This window comes from Cherax quadricarinatus, chromosome 37 (genome assembly GCF_038502225.1).
Source record: "Cherax quadricarinatus isolate ZL_2023a chromosome 37, ASM3850222v1, whole genome shotgun sequence".
NCBI classification, from domain to species: domain Eukaryota; kingdom Metazoa; phylum Arthropoda; class Malacostraca; order Decapoda; family Parastacidae; genus Cherax; species Cherax quadricarinatus.
The window spans coordinates 2,503,645-2,523,084 of record NC_091328.1 but is presented as its reverse complement, the minus strand read 5'-3'; the positions used below and the strand labels follow the sequence as shown (position 1 = coordinate 2,523,084).

The 19,440-nt window shown below is 41.4% G+C and overlaps 1 protein-coding gene across 9 annotated transcripts in view; it reads left to right on the top strand.

Annotated features, from left to right (window-relative positions):
* capt (adenylyl cyclase-associated protein 1) overlaps positions 1-19,440 on the top strand; it is a 236,670-nt gene that overhangs the window by 171,994 nt on the left and 45,236 nt on the right. For all 9 annotated transcript variants that reach the window (XM_070091785.1, XM_070091787.1, XM_070091786.1 and 6 more), the window contains exon 2: positions 4,048-4,188. In XM_070091785.1, the coding sequence (XP_069947886.1) occupies positions 4,062-4,188 (127 nt within the window). In that variant the 5' untranslated portion in view covers positions 4,048-4,061. The remainder of the gene's footprint in view (positions 1-4,047; positions 4,189-19,440) is intronic.

Sequence of the window (19,440 nt, the reverse complement as noted above, 5' to 3'; positions counted from 1 at the left end):
CACATGGTAACACTAAGGAAAGACAACTTTTTTTTAAATTATCTCTGAAATTTCAGGTTACTGGATACAAAATTCAACATGTTCTGACTTTTTTTTCTGTTTTTGGTTACGGAAGAATTCTCATTGTCTCAAAAGCTTTTTTTTCTTTCTTTTTTGAGTGAAGAATAAGTAATGAAATACATCTCTAACAGAAAGGTTTCATATTATTGTTCCCGGAGAGTTAATAATACAAGATAATAAGAGAACCTAGTTAACCAGGCTGTTGCTACCGGAGGTCCGCCGCCCCACATACCCATCACAGCCTGGTTGATCTGGCACCTTGTGAAGATACTTGTCCAGTTTCCTATTGAAGACTTCTACTCTTGTTCCAGCAGTGTTTTCTGAACACTACACTGACTAATTTACTACTAGGTGAACCGGCACTTGGTATAAGATTTTCTCCAGGATCGAACCCGGGTCCTATCGGTTGTTAGCCAAATTATCTGCTACTGAGCTCAATACTATCTTACGCCATATTGTTATCCAGTAGAAGACACATTTCACATCTTTGCGCATTAACTTTCCGTTACTTCTGGACCAAATATTGGTTGTAATAATGTTGGTAGAATTACCCACAATGTTAGGTAAAGTGACACAGGTGCAACAAATGCGAAATTTTATTGTGGCAACGTTTCGCTCTCCAGGAGCTTTGTCAAGCCGTTACGGCTCCAGGAGAGCGAAAAGTTACCATAGTAAAATGTCATATTAGTTGCACCTGCGTTCTTTTACCTAACAAATATTGGTTAACTTGTTATAAGGGAGTCAGAAACGTTATGGGAGGGGGGGGGGTACAAATATTGGTTAACTTGTTATAAGGGAGTCAGAAACGTTATGGGAGGGGGGGTACAAATATTGGTTAACTTGTTATAAGGGAGTCAGAAACGTTATGGGAAGGGGGGGGGTTGTCAGGGTAGCAGTCGGAGGGGGGGGGGTTACCAGGGTAGCAGTCTTTAACTTATATGGGTCTTTATTTTTTACAATGTTTTTGTTCTGACATAACGCGGTAAAGTCAATATACAATTTAGGTTTTAGAATTGATGGAATAACTAAGTTAAATCTACATAAAACACTTTTAATGTGCTAATAACATGTGTTTATCCTCAGGACCATTGTATTTTTTTGTGTGTTCTTAAGCTAGATAAAAGCTAACCATTAATTACAGGGTGAGCGCTCCCCCCATGATAATAATAATTAACCATTAATTGTTTACTATGAGGAGAGTTTTGCGTATATTACCAGACGTTGCCCGTTGCGTTATACACTTCGTTACAAAGAAAACATTTGGGGCGATGACTTTATTATAGTTTCTTAGGTTAAACTCACATAATGTGACATATATTTGTACCTATAATGCCTGCTTGCCTTAAAGACTATTTTGAATATGTATTGTATAGCGCAAATATAAGTGTTTGTGGTAAATAGTGTGTTCTGTGACATCACGTACTTGAAAGAAAACCTGCTGATTTGCCAGAACTTTAACCCCTAACTCAAGGAGTTATGCATCGTGGGAAGGTTCCTTGACGCTGGCGAGGGGCTCTTGATCTAGGGAATTGGATCTGTGCTCCGGTTCCCTGAATTGAGCCTGAATACCTTCCATCCCCCCTACATGCGCTGTATAATCCTACGGGTTTAGCGCTCCCCCATTATAATAATAATAATAATGTACATCATGGGTAGTAGATTTTATTGGGATTATTAACCTAGAGGATTATTAAGCAAATCAAGGCAGGATGTCATCAAGGACTGTCTTGGCTTGTTACCATTGGGAGGTCCTTTAAAAATACCTAGTTAAGCACAGGTGTGTGTGTGTGTGTGTGTTTATATATATATATATATATATATATATATATATATATATATATATATATATATATATATATATATATATATATAAACACTGATCTCTGGCTGAAGGACCTACGAACCTTAGGACAAGGTACGCAGTGCTTTACCAATCTACCCACACTGGACCAATACCTTGGCGTGTAGCATGAGCTACACGTTTGATCCAAGGCAGCCAGCTTTCAGGGAGAAGGCTTACAGCTTTTCATCTCATCCCCTGCATGCATCAGCCTTACTAGAGATTTGAACAATGCAAGGAGTTCGCGAGAGCATGCGAAATATACACAAACACTGATCTCTGGCTGAAGGAGACTCGAACCTACAAACCTTAGGACAAGGTACGCAGTGCTTTACCAATCTACCCACACTGGACCAAGGCAGCCAGCTTTCAGGGAGAAGGCTTACAGCTTTTCATCTCATCCCCAGAGATCAGTGTTTGTGTATATTTCGCATGCTCTCGCGAATTCCTTGCATTGTTCAAATCTCTAGTAAGGCTGATGCATGCAGGGGATGAGATGAAAAGCTGTAAGCCTTCTCCCTGAAAGCTGGCTGCCTTGGATCAAACGTGTAGCTCATGCTACACGCCAAGGTATTGGTCCAGTGTGGGTAGATTGGTAAAGCACTGCGTACCTTGTCCTAAGGTTCGTAGGTTCGAGTCTCCTTCAGCCAGAGATCAGTGTTTGTGTATATTTCGCATGCTCTCGCGAATTCCTTGCATGCATATATATATATATATATATATATATATATATATATATATATATATATATGTATATATATATATATATATATATATATATATATATATATATATATATATATATTATATATATACAAACACACTACTACAACACCACATAAAAAATTATGCCATGTGTCTATCGACAAGTACACACACACACACACACACACACACACACACACACACACACACACACACACACACACACACACACACACACACACACACACACACACACACACACACTCACACACACTCACACACACACACACACACTCACACACACACACACACACACACACACACACACACACACACACACATACACTCACACACATATACACTCACACACACACATATACACTCACACACACACACACACACACACACACACACACACACACACACACACACACACACACACACACACACACACACACACACACTCACACACTCACACACTCACACACACACACACACACACACACACACACACACACACACACACACACACACACACACACACACTCACACACACACATACACACACACATATACACACACACACACACACCACACACACACACACACACACACACACACACACACACACACACACACACACACACACACACAGCGTAGAAATACCTATACAAGTTCAGAACCGTTTGTGAATGTAGTGACCTAAGTTATAGCATTATGTTAGTTTGAGTCATATCTTGTATAACCCTTCTGGGTTTGACGCTTCTTTAGTAATAATTAATAATAATGTTTTCCTATGTATTATGAATACTTAAGAAGTGATGGTTAAAATATTATTAATGGCATTAAGGTAATATTAGAATTATATTAATATTGAGGTAACTGGTTATAATGCGTCTAAAATTTGACATGAATGAAACTGAAGCCATAGACAAGTGCACAAATATTTTTTTACATCTCTTTAAGAGCTTTAACACTTGTTTATCCTGTGTATGTGTAGAGTGAAGGTTCTCTGTGATAACCCCTGACCAGTTTCCACGGTTCTCTAGAAACCAGTTCCTTTTATTGTTTTTTTTATTACTGATCTATTAAGTTGTGGCTGCCCGCAGCCCGCCGGCGTATATAGCTATCACAACCTTTTCGATGCATTATATTGTGTCTAATACGGCAAAAACAAAAAAGTCTGCTCTAAGTTTTATAATTTAAGCAATTTGATTACACTGGCTCTCTAGTATTTTAGCCATGATCATACCCAATGTAACTTTTGTGGCGAGTAAGTAATTATCTCTATTATACCTTAAGAAAAACCAAGCGCTATGGGTCATTATGGACTAAGAATCTCGCTATCATAGTGAATGTAACGTGGTGTGTAACATGGTACACTGGGGACGGTACAGTCGTTCTTGTAATTACAAGTCATTATCATTATGCTTTGTTTACAGAGTTGGTGAGCATCATGGCAGGAGAGTTGGCAGCGCTGGTGGCCCGGCTGGAGACGGCTGTGGAGAGGCTGGAGAAGGCTGGTGTACCCAGCCTGGCTGGCACAGGCAGACCTGGTGGATCTTCAACACTCCCTGCTGAAGGTAAACAACACACACAAAAGTCTAGCAAATTGTCTTCTAATTGGGGCAGCCACTTCAACACGAAGTGCCGTGAGTATATTTCACAAAGAATAAACTTTCAATATTCTTGTCATATTTGTTGTTCTAGGTTTGGCTTGGTGTCACACTTAGTTCTCGTTCACTCTCCGTCATTCACATAGCAAGGTAGTGTGTGGTACCTACACCAAACGTCTTCCATTTTACTATTATCCTTGCTGCCAATTTCTTCCCTACTATTCCTTCGAGCACTGGCCTTTCTTTGTTGTGTTTCTGACTCTCCGTTGTCGCACACTCCTAAAAACGCTACACTCGTAATACAGAAAAAATGCAACCACAGAAACATAATAGGTGGCTAAGGACGGAATATGAGATAATCAGCAGACAGAGCAAAACAAATTGAGGAACGGGGAATTTTAATCACAGAAATCAGACAACTACCCGCAAGACATGCCAGGTTATGATGGCGTTGTAGACTTACAGCCTGCTTGCTGCAACAGCCGGATTGACCAGCCAGTTAAGAATGATGGCCTCATAGGTAAAAAAATCGAAACTAGTCACAGGTATAATTAGGATCAGTTGGACTGTGTTGGGGTTGGGCCCAAAAACTTAGAGATCGACTTTAATGGAAACGTTGTGAGCATAGACATGATGGAAGCAACAAGAATGAGAGGCGGTGACGAACCTGCTAAACTTAAACTTGATAGTCACTCTCAAGTGAATCACACACAGGCGAGATTGACTGTGGAATACTACTAAGTGCATGTGATCAATGCCAAGCTTAGATTATCTAGCTTTGGTAGAAGCTAAAGTTTAACCAGGAATAACAGAAGACAAAAACCAGACTACAGAAGAGGACACACACACACACACACACACACACACACACACACACACACACACACACACACACACACACACACACACACACACAGGACTACAAAGAGACCTGGACAGGCTACAAGCCTGGTCCAGCAACTGGCTCCTTGAATTTAACCCTGCCAAATGCAAAGTCATGAAGATTGGGGAAGGGCAAAGAAGACCGCAGACACAATATAGTTTAGATGGCCAAAGACTCCAAACCTCACTCAAGGAAAAAGATCTGGGGGTGAGTATAACACCGAGCATATCTCCTGAGGCGCACATCAATCAGATAACTGCTGCAGCATACGGACGCCTGGCAAACCTACGGATAGCGTTCCGATACCTCAGTAAGGATTCGTTTAAGACTCTGTATACCATTTACGTCAGGCCCATACTGGAGTATGCAGCACCAGTTTGGAATCCACACCTAGTCAAGCACGTCAAGAAATTAGAGAAAGTGCAAAGGTTTGCAACAAGAGCTACGGGGATTGTCCTACGAAGAAAGGTTGAGGGAAATCGGCCTGACGACACTGGAGGACAGGAGGGCCAGGGGAGACATGATAACGACATATAAAATACTGCGCGGAATAGACAAGTTGGACAAAGACGGGATGTTCCAGAGAAGGGACACAGACACAAGAGGTCACAATTGGAAGTTGAAGACTCATATGAATCAAAGGGATGTTAGGAAGTATTTCTTCAGTCATAGAGTAGTCAAGCCGTGGAATAGCCTAGAAAGTGACGTAGTGGAGGCGGGAACCATACATAGTTTTAAGGCGAGGTATGATTGAGTTCATGGGGCAGGGAGAGAGAGGACCTAGTAGCAATCAGCGAAGAGGCGGGGCCAGGAGCTGTGAATCGACCCCTGCAACCACAAATAGGCGAGTACAAATAGGTGAGTGTACACACACACACACACACACACACACACACACACACACACACACACACACACACACACACACACACGCACGCACGCACGCATATATACACAGACACATACATTCAGTTATTAGAGAAAATAAGAACTAGGGGCGATATAACAAAAATTCTGAGAGGAATTTCTTGGGTGGACTGTGACAAATTATTCAAAAGGCGGAAAGAAGACCACGTGGGCACAGTTGTAAGTTGAAAGCAAAAATGAGTTACAGGGATGTTAGGAATTGTTTGGCAGATATTTCTGTTTGTGGGTTTGAGAAGGACCTGCCTAGTATGGACCAGTTGGCCTGTTACAGTATTCCTCCTTTCTTATGCTTCTTTAGCCTTAGAGTGATCAGGAAGTGGAATGACCTAGACACTGGAGTGGTAGAGACAGGATCCATACATAGCTATAAGAAGAGGTACGAAAATTCTCTCAAAGTCAGGAGTGAAGTTAGTAGTAGCCAGGGAAGGATTTAAATTTAGCCTTGAGGGGCGAGTTTATTTGGCAGTGGCACTCACCTTTAATGAACATGTCAACATAACCACTGCACAGTTTGCCCATGTAGTTGACGACCCGCCGTTCCTGACATAAACTACACTTTTCTCTGTTTCACTATACACGTATCACTAATTTAATTTGCAAAAATTATATATATACATGTCGTGCCGAATAGGCAGAACTTGCGATCTTGGCTTAAATAGCAACGGTCATCTTGCTATATAGGACAAGTGAAAATTTGTGTATGCAATAATTTCGCCAAAATCATACTGAACCTAACGAAAAAAATATATTTCACTGTGTTTGTTTAGTATTAAATTATTGTAAACAAATCTAAAATATATTTAGTTGGGTTAGGCTAATATAAATTGTCCTTTTTATAATAAGGTTAGGTAAGTTTTCTAAGATTCTTTTGGTGCAAAATTAAAAAAAATTACATTAACATTAATGAAAAAAATATATCTTTAAATGTATAAGAGAAAATTTTAGAAATGACTTAATTTTAAATGAGTTCTTGCTAATTGACCAGTTTTACATATTCGGCACGACATATATATATATATATACATACATATACATATACATACATATATATATATACATATATATATATATATATATATATATATATATATATATATATATATATATATGTATATATATATATATATATATATATATATATATATATATATGTATGTATATGTATATATATATATATATATATATATATATATATATATATATATATATATATATATATATATATATATAATATTGTAAAATCTACCAACTAATTTATAGTAGATTGAGTAACATCAGCAGCGTATGCTGAACATATAAATATTAGAGTAACCTTCAGAGTTCAAAATATGAAAGCATACAAAAAAACATTGCCGTCAACAACAACAACGACAACGAGAACAACTCCTCCTCCTCCTCCTCCTCCTCTTCTTCCTTTTTTTTTTTCCTTATTCTCCGGTATTCTCCCGGCCCGGGTCTTGTCCAAGTAGTGGTGACCCGGCCTTGGCTCCCTATCTGAGGAGTATCCTGAGACCTAAGTCTCCCATGGAAGGAGGTACAACTACCCCCTCATCTTTGGGACTTCTTCAATGTTTCCCACCACCATCATTATAACCAGTACTTGATAGTACTGTCACTCTCTCCCTCCCATTGGTCAGTCGTCACGTGAGGTCACAGACCCTGAGCTGCTTTGGGGATTAGCGTGGACGGTTACAAAGCATGGCTTGCTTCTGCAGTGTTTTAAAACTGAGGTTGGAGAGTTGAAGGAGGAGGTCTTGCTTCTCCAGGAGGAGATTAGGAGGCTGAAGGTCCACCTCAATGGGCCTGGGAGAGAGTGTGAGGTGGTTGGAGATGTGGGGAATGAGGCTTCTAGCAGTGAGGTGCAGTCTGTCTCTCACTGTGAGGAGGCTGTAGGTGGGGAGGTAGCAACGGCTACCAGCAGTGAGGTGCAGCCCAGCACCTGCTACAAGTGGCGAGTTGTTCACAGTAATGGGAGGCGCATCAGAGTAAGGAAAGTTAAGAGTGAAGATCTGAAGGTAGGAAATCGCTTCTCTGTTCTCCAGGATGAATGTACTTCAGTGGCCAGTGAAGGTAAGGGTACTACTGCCCCTGCTAATGAAGGTAAGCGCATTCTTGTGGTTGGTGACTCTCAGGTAAGATATGTTGACCGTGCTTTTTGTAATAGGAATAAGAAGATGAGAGATAGAGTGTGCTTCCCTGGTGCTGGTGTTGGGGACATTGTCAACAGGCTGGATAATATCATGTCAGGTAATGGGAACAAGCCCATTATCTGTCTCAGTGCTGGTGGAAATGATATTGGGAAGGGTAGGAGAGAAGAGCTGCTAGATAAGTACAGGTCAGCTATAGATTTCATTAAGTCTAAGGGAGGGATCCCAATCATATGTAGCATCTTGCCTAGAAGGGGAGTAGGAAATGAATGGTTGTCTAGGGCAATTGGTGTAAATTGCTGGCTAGACAGATACTGCAAGGAACTTGCAATCCCATTCATTGACAACTGGAACAACTTTTATGGCAAACATGATATGTATGCAAGGGATGGGGTACATCTCTCTGGGGCAGGGGTGGTAGCACTTGCAGACTCGATTGAGAAGGCCATTGGTGAAATGCCTATGATTTTAAACTGATGGAAGATAGAGGTATGGGTGTGTGTGGGAAACAAGCAGGTTGCAACACTAGGGTTGGAAACAGTAAATATATAAAAGGCATTCAGCATGAAGTTATAAATAAAGACAATAGAACAGGTCAGCAAACAAAGGGGGACAGCAGAGGGCAGCAAGGGGCTAGCTCCCTTAAGGTTTACTATACTAATAGCAGGAGTGTTAGAAATAAGATAGATGAGCTAAGATTAATTGCAAGTGCAGGAAACATAGATATTATTGCTATAACAGAGACCTGGCTCAATCTGAAAGATAGAGAGATGCCCTCTGAATGTCACATACAAGGCTATAAATTATTCCACACTGACAGGGTCAACAGGAAAGGTGGTGGAGTAGCGATGTATGTCAGAGACAATTTAAATTGTTGTGTTAGACAAGATATTAAATTAGAAGCGTCAGCCACTGAATCTGTTTGGTTACAGCTTCTCGAGGGCCGAGAAAAACTAATTTTGGGTGTGATTTACAGGGCCCCAAATCTTGATAGGGAGTGCAGTAAACTTCTATGGGACGAAATTCGTAAGGCATCTACATACGAAAATGTTGTGCTAATGGGAGATTTCAACTATAGACAGATTGACTGGAGCAATTTGACAGGAAATTTAGAGTCGGGTGACTTTCTTGATTCGATCCAGGATTGTTTTTTAAAACAGTTTGTGACAGAGCCAACTAGGGGAAATAACCTCCTTGACTTGGTTCTTGCCAGTAGGGAAACACTAATTAATAATCTTGAGGTTAATGATGAGCTTGGGGAGAGTGATCACAAATCACTCAGTTTTAACATATTATGGAATTCCCCTAATAATGGCAATCAAGTCTCCGTCCCTGACTTTCGCTTGGCTGATTTCATAGGACTGAAAAATTACTTAGGTGGGCTGAACTGGAATGACCTGACTAAGGGTCAGGTAGGTGGTGATGGTTGCCTATATGATGCTTTCCAGGGCATAGTTCTAGCTGCTCAGTCAAATTATGTTCCAAATAGGGAAATCAGATCAAACAAAAATGATCCTAAATGGATGAACAATAGATTAAAATATCTGATTGGTCAAAAGAGAGGCATATATAGGCAAATCAAAAGAGGAGAGGGGCAATTAAGAAATCGATATATTCAGTTAAAGAGAGAAATAAAAAAGGGAATTAGAAAAGCAAAAAGAGATTATGAGGTTAAAGTTGCAAGAGAATCGAAGACTAACCCAAAAGGATTCTTTCAGGTATACAGAAGTAAGATCAGGGACAAGATAGGCCCACTCAAAAGTTCCTCGGGTCAGCTCACTGACAGTGATAAGGAAATGTGTAGAATTTTTAACACATACTTCCTCTCAGTTTTTACACAGGAGGATACCAGTGATATTCCAGTAATGATAAATTATGTAGAACAGGACGATAATAAACTGTGCACTATTAGGGTCACAAGTGACATGGTCCTTAGGCAAATAGATAAATTAAAACCTAACAAATCCCCAGGCCCTGATGAACTGTATGCAAGGGTTCTAAAGGAATGTAAAGAGGAGCTTAGCACACCTTTGGCTAATCTTTTCAACATATCACTACAAACTGGCATGGTGCCAGATAAGTGGAAAATGGCAAATGTGATACCTATTTTCAAAACAGGTGACAGGTCCTTAGCTTCGAACTATAGACCAATAAGCCTAACCTCCATAGTGGGAAAATTTATGGAATCAATAATTGCCGAGGCAGTTCGTAGCCACCTTGAAAAGCATAAATTAATCAACGAATCTCAGCATGGTTTTACAAAGGGGCGTTCCTGCCTTACGAATTTATTAACTTTTTTCACTAAGGTATTTGAGGAGGTAGATCATGGTAATGAATATGATATTGTGTATATGGACTTCAGTAAGGCTTTTGACAGGGTCCCACATCAGAGACTATTGAGGAAAATTAAAGCACATGGAATAGGAGGAGAAATTTTTTCCTGGATAGAGGCATGGTTGACAAATAGGCAGCAGAGAGTTTGCATAAATGGGGAGAAATCAGAGTGGGGAAGCGTCACGAGCGGTGTTCCACAGGGGTCAGTGTTGGGCCCCCTGCTGTTCACAATCTACATAAACGACATAGATGAGGGCATAAAGAGCGACATCGGCAAGTTTGCCGATGACACCAAAATAGGCCGTCGAATTCATTCTGACGAGGACATTCGAGCACTCCAGGAAGATTTGAATAGACTGATGCAGTGGTCGGAGAAGTGGCAGATGCAGTTTAATATAGACAAATGCAAAGTTCTAAATGTTGGACAGGACAATAACCATGCCACATATAAACTAAATAATGTAGATCTTAATATTACGGATTGCGAAAAAGATTTAGGAGTTCTGGTTAGCAGTAATCTGAAACCAAGACAACAGTGCATAAGTGTTCGCAATAAAGCTAATAGAATCCTTGGCTTCATATCAAGAAGCATAAATAATAGGAGTCCTCAGGTTGTTCTTCAACTCTATACATCCTTGGTTAGGCCTCATTTAGATTATGCTGCACAGTTTTGGTCACCGTATTACAGAATGGATATAAATTCTCTGGAAAATGTACAAAGGAGGATGACAAAGATGATCCCATGTATCAGAAACCTTCCCTATGAGGATAGACTAAGGGCCCTGAAACTGCACTCTCTAGAAAGACGTAGAATTAGGGGGGATATGATTGAGGTGTATAAGTGGAAGACAGGAATAAATAAAGGGGATGTAAATAGTGTGCTGAAAATATCTAGCCTAGACAGGACTCGCAGCAATGGTTTTAAGTTGGAAAAATTCAGATTCAGGAAGGATATAGGAAAGTACTGGTTTGGTAATAGAGTTGTGGATGAGTGGAACAAACTCCCAAGTACCGTTATAGAGGCCAGAACGTTGTGTAGCTTTAAAAATAGGTTGGATAAATACATGAGTAGATGTGGGTGGGTGTGAGTTAGACCTGATAGCTTGTGCTAACAGGTCGGTTGCCGTGTTCCTCCCTTAAGTCAATGTGACCTGACCTGACTAGGTTGGGTGCATTGGCTTAAGCCGGTAGGAGACTTGGACCTGCCTCGCATGGGCCAGTAGGCCTTCTGCAGTGTTCCTTCGTTCTTATGTTCTTATGTTCTTACAACGTGTCTCATCACTACAACCGGCGCACAATTAAACATCAGTTAGATCAGTCCTCCAGCACGTGGAAGTCCACATATAATACAATACACAAACTAATAATATAAATATTGAAAGGGTTGCAACAGAATTGGTAGCAGATCTGAGAAATATGCTGTGGTAAGAGACAGTTTGAACCTGGAGCTCTCGATGCTGGAAAGCAGGAAGAGAGGAGACATAATCACGACATACAAAATATTTAAGAAAACTAGAGAAGGTAGACAAATTGTTTAGCATGAGAATTAACAAAGGGACACAGTTGAAAGTTATATATGCATATGACACTCGGGGATGTTAGGAATCATTCTTACAGCGTCATCATAATAGATGAAACTGTGTGGAAACCCACGATTCGAAACTTCGAAACAAGACAGAATAGCATCACGTACTTTATACAGTGTTAAGAGTCAGCTCCAAGATCTGTAGGTGAGAACCAACAAATTCAAATAGGTAATTACTCACGCTTGCGCGTGCGCATAGGTAAACAGATGGGGTACCGTTGTCTGGCCCAGCTCTACGCCAGCACCACCAGCTGTTGCTGCTGCTTCTGTTATTTCTTCTGTTGTGTTGCGGCCGCCGCCGCTGCGTCTGTTGTTACTTTTGTGACTATCCTCTCTTTTGGTGGCAGCAGTGTTAGCTTAATGCTTCTAGTTTCTCTTCATGATTCAGATCCGTAATCTGAGGAACCTGCTTGGTAGCAAATATCTTGGCCTCAGCCTTTCTTTTATGTTTGAGGAGATTTAGAATCCATGTTGGTGCTACATAATTCAGTGTTACCCTGGGTGGAATGACCTTTGTGACTACCTGTTTGTACTTCCAGGAACAGAACAGTGCTTATGGCCTTCCTCTTGTTGATTCCAGGGGTCATCACCCTTGCGACCCGGTCCCAGATCAGGCTTCCTATTATTATTATTATTATTGCGTTTGCATTTGATCGTTTTCCAAAAAGATGTTACACATAACAATCTACTAGCACCAAAGTACCCATTTACTGCTAGGTGAACACGAACAACAGGTGTGTGCAGTCCCACGTGTGTGTTTATGCGTACGGTAAATACGCATATATGTATAAGTACGTGGAGTCCTGCTGCGACATACTGTACACCATCTGGACTACGACTCATGTTTGTGTTCGGGGGAGGACTAGAGCAGAGAGACACCCGTCCAGTGCACCTTCCACTTGTCACTGTGCTTCCCTACATGTGATACACGAGGCTTGTCTCTTGCAGGTTGTAGACGCTGCCTCTATTCTTGGTGCTAGAACACACTCCCACGTGTTCTTTCCACTTTAGAGGCTTCGACCACCACAAGATATCACTAGCACTGGTCTTCGGGTGATTTATATATTGTACATATTTTATCGTTAGGGGTAGAGGCTCAGGAACTACCTCCTCAACATTTAATGGACGCTAGAGGCAAAAACTATCCACGACGTGCTCATGTGAATCACATGGTATTTATAGCGTTGCTAACAGTGATCTTGTTAGTTTGTTCCGATATGTTGCTCCAGGACTCGTGAAACATTTCCTTCAACACAAATTCTGGGGTCCGTGACGCTGAAATAGTGTGAAAAGTGACTGAGAAATACGACATCAGATCATACCTTCCTTGTCCATGATTAGTGAGTTGTTGACAGTGTTGATGTTTTGTTAAAGCTGAATATTTTATTGCAGTGTCGCGAAGTTTCTTACTTGGATATTGCCAATATTACGTATAGTACATCATGAACCAATTGACAACCGACACAATAAATGAAATTTTAAGTGTAATTGACAAGTATATTGTTGATACTGACGTGATAGTGGTAGCTGAGAGAGAGAGAGAATGAATGCTCCTCACTTCACCTACTGTATATACTTATCACCGGTTTCTAGAATTCTTTTACCCTAGTTAAAGACTTGCCCAAACAGATTGTTGCTACTGGTGGCTGGCAAGACTACATAGTCTGACTGATCAAGAGACAATTTTATGTAGCAGAAAACACGGGTTAGCTTGCGGTCGCAGATGCCCTGTTCCACCCTAGGGACATGGGTGTGCACACTTGTGCTGCGTCTATGCAGTGGGACCTGCACCACTGACGGGTCATCTCATGACAAAGACTTGTGCCAGGTAATTCTTCTCTGATGAATAAACCAACAGCAACTTATTGAAGCGGATGTTACAGTAGCCAGGGAGAAAAATCACACCCATCTCCAAGTAGGAGGAATATTGCCCTTTTGTGTGCTTCTGTTATCTCGGGGCTTTAAAAAGAAGATGAGACCTGCGACAGCACTGCAAACCAAGTGTATAAGTGTACAGTGTAATTTACTGACTGTGTATTATTCTGGTGCTGATTGGTATAATGTTTGTGTACCATACTCTAACGTACCTGCTTACTCAACCAGTTATTTTTTTAAGATGTACATAGAGGATGGAGGAGTTTAACATCATACAATCTATTGAGAACCTAGAAATATCTTGTTTACATTAAGTAACATGGCAGAAGAGACAGGAAAACTAGGTTTTCTGTCAGTCTTATGGGTCATTTTACTGATTTTACGCGTCAGATAAGTTTATGCAAAATTTGTGGTGGATGTGGTTGGTTTGTAGATGACTAGGAAGAAAGTAACATTACAGCATGTGTGAGCGCGTCAGGCATCTCTGATGAATTGTGGTCATGGGTATCTCCTCCAGCACCCACCTCGACAGCCCCAGGGACACTGACTTGTGTGGCCGCCGCCGGGAACAACAACCAGAGCAGCATTTAGCCGCAATCAGCAACGACAATGGAGCCAGAGGACGTAGCCATTATAATGGTCGTCGCAATAGTGAAAGTATAAATGACGATAACAGTTCGACAAGCGATAGAGACTCCAGCAGACGTAGCAGCAGTAGTGATTCTGACGGATGGTGCTCACAGTGCACTTGTAGTGAATGTGGAACTCCACCCACCTCACACCCTCTCCTTATACCCAGCCCAATCCTTACGGTACCCGTGAAAAGAGAGAGTTGTACACCACCTGGAGAACCAGAGGTCAGCTTTGTTCAGGATGACAAACAACACACAGCAAGGCATGAGGCACCTCACCTCTCCCCTCAGGCCGTCACACGAGACCGGCAGCAATATCCTACCATGGAGAGTGTCTTTGAAGGCACCTGGGACCACAGACACTATCGACCTCAAACTCTCCCTGCATCAGTATGTCGGGCGAAGGAATCTTCCCTGTACACAGGAGACGCCAGTAGTGTAGAGCCTGACGGGGCGGTGGCGAGTGGGCTTTACAGGGCCATCATGGGGCAGTACCCTGATCACAACATCAGTAGTGATCGCAAGAGAAACTTAACCAGGTGGCAGGATCTGCACACCCGCCACCCAGCACAAATCTATACCCATATACATCCCAGCCATCACATCCAGTCAGGGTATTGTACGCAAGGACATGCAGGACGTCAAGACACCAACAAGAACAAACATGGCGATGGACAACACTCACGCCAGGACACCTATGAGGACAAGCACATAGACCACACCACCTACGCTTGCAGCCGTGGTGATGGACAACACACTCGCCCCCGCGGATCATTGCTCCACGCAGGTAGAAATGGATGGATGATCAATCTTGTCTGCTAGTTTTGAAGGTCAGAAGTGTAATGGTAATTAAATAAGCAACACGCGTATTTTTGCCGCTTCTGTGACAAATGTTCGGGGTATATTCCTGACAATCATCACTCATGTACACGAACAGAGGGAAAAAGATTTCCATGTCAGTGGGTGGAAGACTAAATCTTTCCCTCGTACATCGCTGTTCAAAATAGTCGTTATTAGTTGGTTCAAAATAGTGTATGTGTAAAATATAGCGTCAGGCAGTACAGACAGTTACAAGGGAGCAAGCTTTTATTTAACAACGTTTCGCTCATAGACTAACCAAATAAAGATTGTCTTAAAGAACAAAAAGGCACAATACCGTGACTGGAAGAATACACAAATAACCCACACATAGGAGAGGAAGAGCTTACGACCGAAACGTCGTCGCAAGTTCCTCCTCTCTGCTATGTGCGGGTTATTAGTGTAAAGGTTTTTCTTACCATTTTATCCGTCGGTATCTTTTTGCCATTCAAACTTACCTGGCTGTGGTAATGATATTGACGAAATTGGTGGCGGTGAGCAGCTTAGGAAAAACTTTATGAATAACTATTGAAAGTTATAATGAGGCTGTTTACCTTTGATACACCTCTGATGAGTTTCGAGTGTCTTACTACTCTCGGAGCCCGGCCATGGGACAGGCTCGTCTGGCTTGCTAATATGTTGTATATAGTTTTGTGATGACGCAAACATAGGAGCGATAAGTTGACTGAAGGCTATGGGATGAACTCAGGAGATTAATGATGTACATTGGCTGGAGAAACAAATGAGTAATGGTAGTTGGGTATAAATAGCGGCAGCCTTGCATGGGTCGACACTTGCAGTCCTCTATTAGGATGAGCTGGGCAAGCTGACTAGTGTTTTAGTTAAAACTATAAACAGGATGTCTTAGCCACACCGACAATCTAAGTGACACCGACAGATTGAATGTCACCAAATGACGCTAACCTCTCCCTTCCATTTTATCTCTTCCTTCACTCCCTTTCCCTGTCTCCTTCACTTCAATTCCTCTCCTTCCCTTCTTTGCTCCTTTATCCATCCCATCTCTTTTTCCTTTCTATTTTTCTTCTTCCCATCTCTTCCTCTTCGCATCCCCTCTCCCTTTTACCTTTTCCTATGTACGTTTCTTGAAGTATTCAGTAAGGTATGATTCGAGGAAGGGGATGGTAACTTCAAGGTCAAAAGCTCTTCAGACTATGATCCTGAAGCTACCATCCCCTTTTTGGGATCATACCTTATTGATTCCTATTTCCCAGGCGCTGTACGACGCCTGAGAGTTTATTAGCTCTTTCCTATAAAGATAATCCTATAATTTATCGAGACAAATATGTTTAGTGTGGAGAGGCAGCAAGCAGTGTGGAACACTTTAGGGTGGCTCATCAACTAATTAACAGTGTTAGACTTGCTGCTCTCTCGTCTTGTTTCCTTTCAATATAGGTTTGATCTAAAGAGATGGTTAGCTCTGGTTCTTTGAATTAAGAGTTCTTCACCAGCATTAGAGGTCCCACTCCTCTTACTTTCTACCTTGAAGGGCCCCCAGACATAAGCTTTGATTCTCGGAACCACTATACATCTCCATGGTATGTGCAGTCAGGCGGGGGGCGGTCAGAATAGAAAAACACGCTGTGCTTCAGTTAATTATTCCAGGCTGTATATAGGTGCGTTGCATGGCTTCCACCGTGCCGCCGCCATATACTCAGTGTATTTACTACATCTGCTCATTTATCCTATGATTGTGATTATTGAAACAGTTTTAACGTATAACATATCTAGATGGTTTTCTCCGCGATGATGTTGCGATAATGGTAGAGGCAGTGGGCGGTGGAGGAGAGTATTGGGTACATGGTAACCGTGGCAGAGTGCACTCAGCTGGTTATGGTGCGAGTTAGGTTAGTGTTGTGTCAGGTGGAGGTGGTTATACACTCGCTCTCTTTGTAACTGATTCCTGTGTCTGTTGCACCGTGCGGCAGCCTGTAGGTTGGGATAAAACAGCATCCACGATGACAGGTAGGTAGAGATGCCTGTCAACACTAAAGTCACTTGTGTCGGGGGCGTCTGCTTAGAGACGAGAACTCACTTGAGTGATTGGTATTATTTTCTTTATAATTCTTAGTCTTCCATCTCTCATGTTCGTATTCATATACAACTTCTAGTAAGTTTATTAGGTACAGGTATACATACAGTTACACAGATTATCATACATAGTAACGTGTTTAAATTGCCTAGGATAACCCCAAAAAATCAGCTACTTATTTCCACTAGGGTCTAAGTATGATTGTCGTCTTTGTTTAAATATATTTATATGTTTCGTTAATATTTGTATCGGTATTTAAGGTTCCTCACTAAAGAAAATATTAAAAATTTAAAAATCATCCCTAAAAAATGATTTAAGAATTGTTTCTTTGCGGTTTTGTTTTTAAAACAACTGTTTAAGTAAGTGCAATCACGTGCAGAATGAAGAATAATAAAATACATGTCAAGTCTGGAACAATTTACAACTTGGAGAGGAAATTTTAGAACACGTGTGCCTTAACTTGACCTCGGCTTTCTCCTTACCTCCTGACCTGCCTTTCTTCACTAGTCGCCGGACATTTCTTGACTCGCCATATTGCTCTAACTCGCAATCATAAATGATCCAGGACGGACCGAAACGTCTTCTAAAAGTTTCCTCTCCAAATTGAGGGTTAGTTGGGAACTGAAGGAAATCTGACGCTGCTGATGGAACACGCTGCCTGTTGCTGTTGCAGGCCTACTGGCCCATGCGAGGCAGGTCCAAGTCTCCTACCGGCTTAAGCCAATGCCCCAACCTATTACCAAACTAGTGCTTTCCTATATCCTTCCTGAATCTGAATTTTTCCAACTTAAAACCATTGCTGCGAGTCCTGTCTAGGCTAGATATTTTCAGCACGCTATTTATATCCCCTTTATTTATTCCTGTCTTCCATTTATACACCTCAATCATATCCCCCCTGATTCTACGCCTTTTTAGAAAGTGCAGATTCAGGGCCCTCAGTCTGTCCTCATAGGGAAGATTTCTAATACATGGGATCAACTTTGTCATTCTCCTTTGTACGTTTTCCAGAGCATTTATATCCATTCTATAATACGGTGACCAAAGCTGTGCAGCACAATCTAAATGAGGCCTTAACAAGGATATATATAGAGTTGATGATATGCTGTTTTAACAGCATAGCTTTTTGTTTCAGTTATGTAAGAATTGTGTGCGGGTATTGTTGAGGACTGCTGGGAGGTCTCGAGTATGAAATGGTTATAATCATAATTTTTAAAGGAGTGGACCGGTAAGCCAGGGAAAGGCCTCGGTCAGATGTGCAAAAGCTACAGCGGCGGGTCATCATAGTCTGGGAGGTCTCGATGTTGTTACGCAACTTAAATAAGTTTGATCTTTGAAAATGTTTACAAATAGTTTGTAAAGCGTCAATAGACTAATATTCGTTAATTTATGATTCTTAAAGTAACGTGAGGTATTTAAATTGACATCGATTGGGTCTTCAATCCTTGCTTAACTACACCACACGATTCACGATGCTGTATAATGAACGGACTTGACGATTCCATAAACTTTACGAGGAACCCTTGTGTGTTTAGCTCTTTGTATTGATTTTAATAATTGAAGCCAGTGAGGAAAGCTTTCCCAAGTTATCACACGGAAACCAAAATCTGGATTAGTTTATATAATATTTATCAGAACACCTGCCAGTGCCTGCATATTGTGCTTTATTTGCATAATAACTTAAGACCTCAAAAACCTGGTGAGCTTTAAACAGCAAAACTACTGCTGCTTTTTCCAGACCCTGACTGCTTGAGGCTCGTGAACTTTTAGAGGCCAGCATTATCATTACATTCATGGGGGAGCACTAAACCAGTATGAGTGTATGCGCTTGGGGGGGAAGGGGAGAATAGGTCCACTTGGATCAAGAGCCCCTTGCCGAGATTTAGGAATCTCCCTTGAGGGATGCAGGTCAGTAAATCATTTACCGAAGG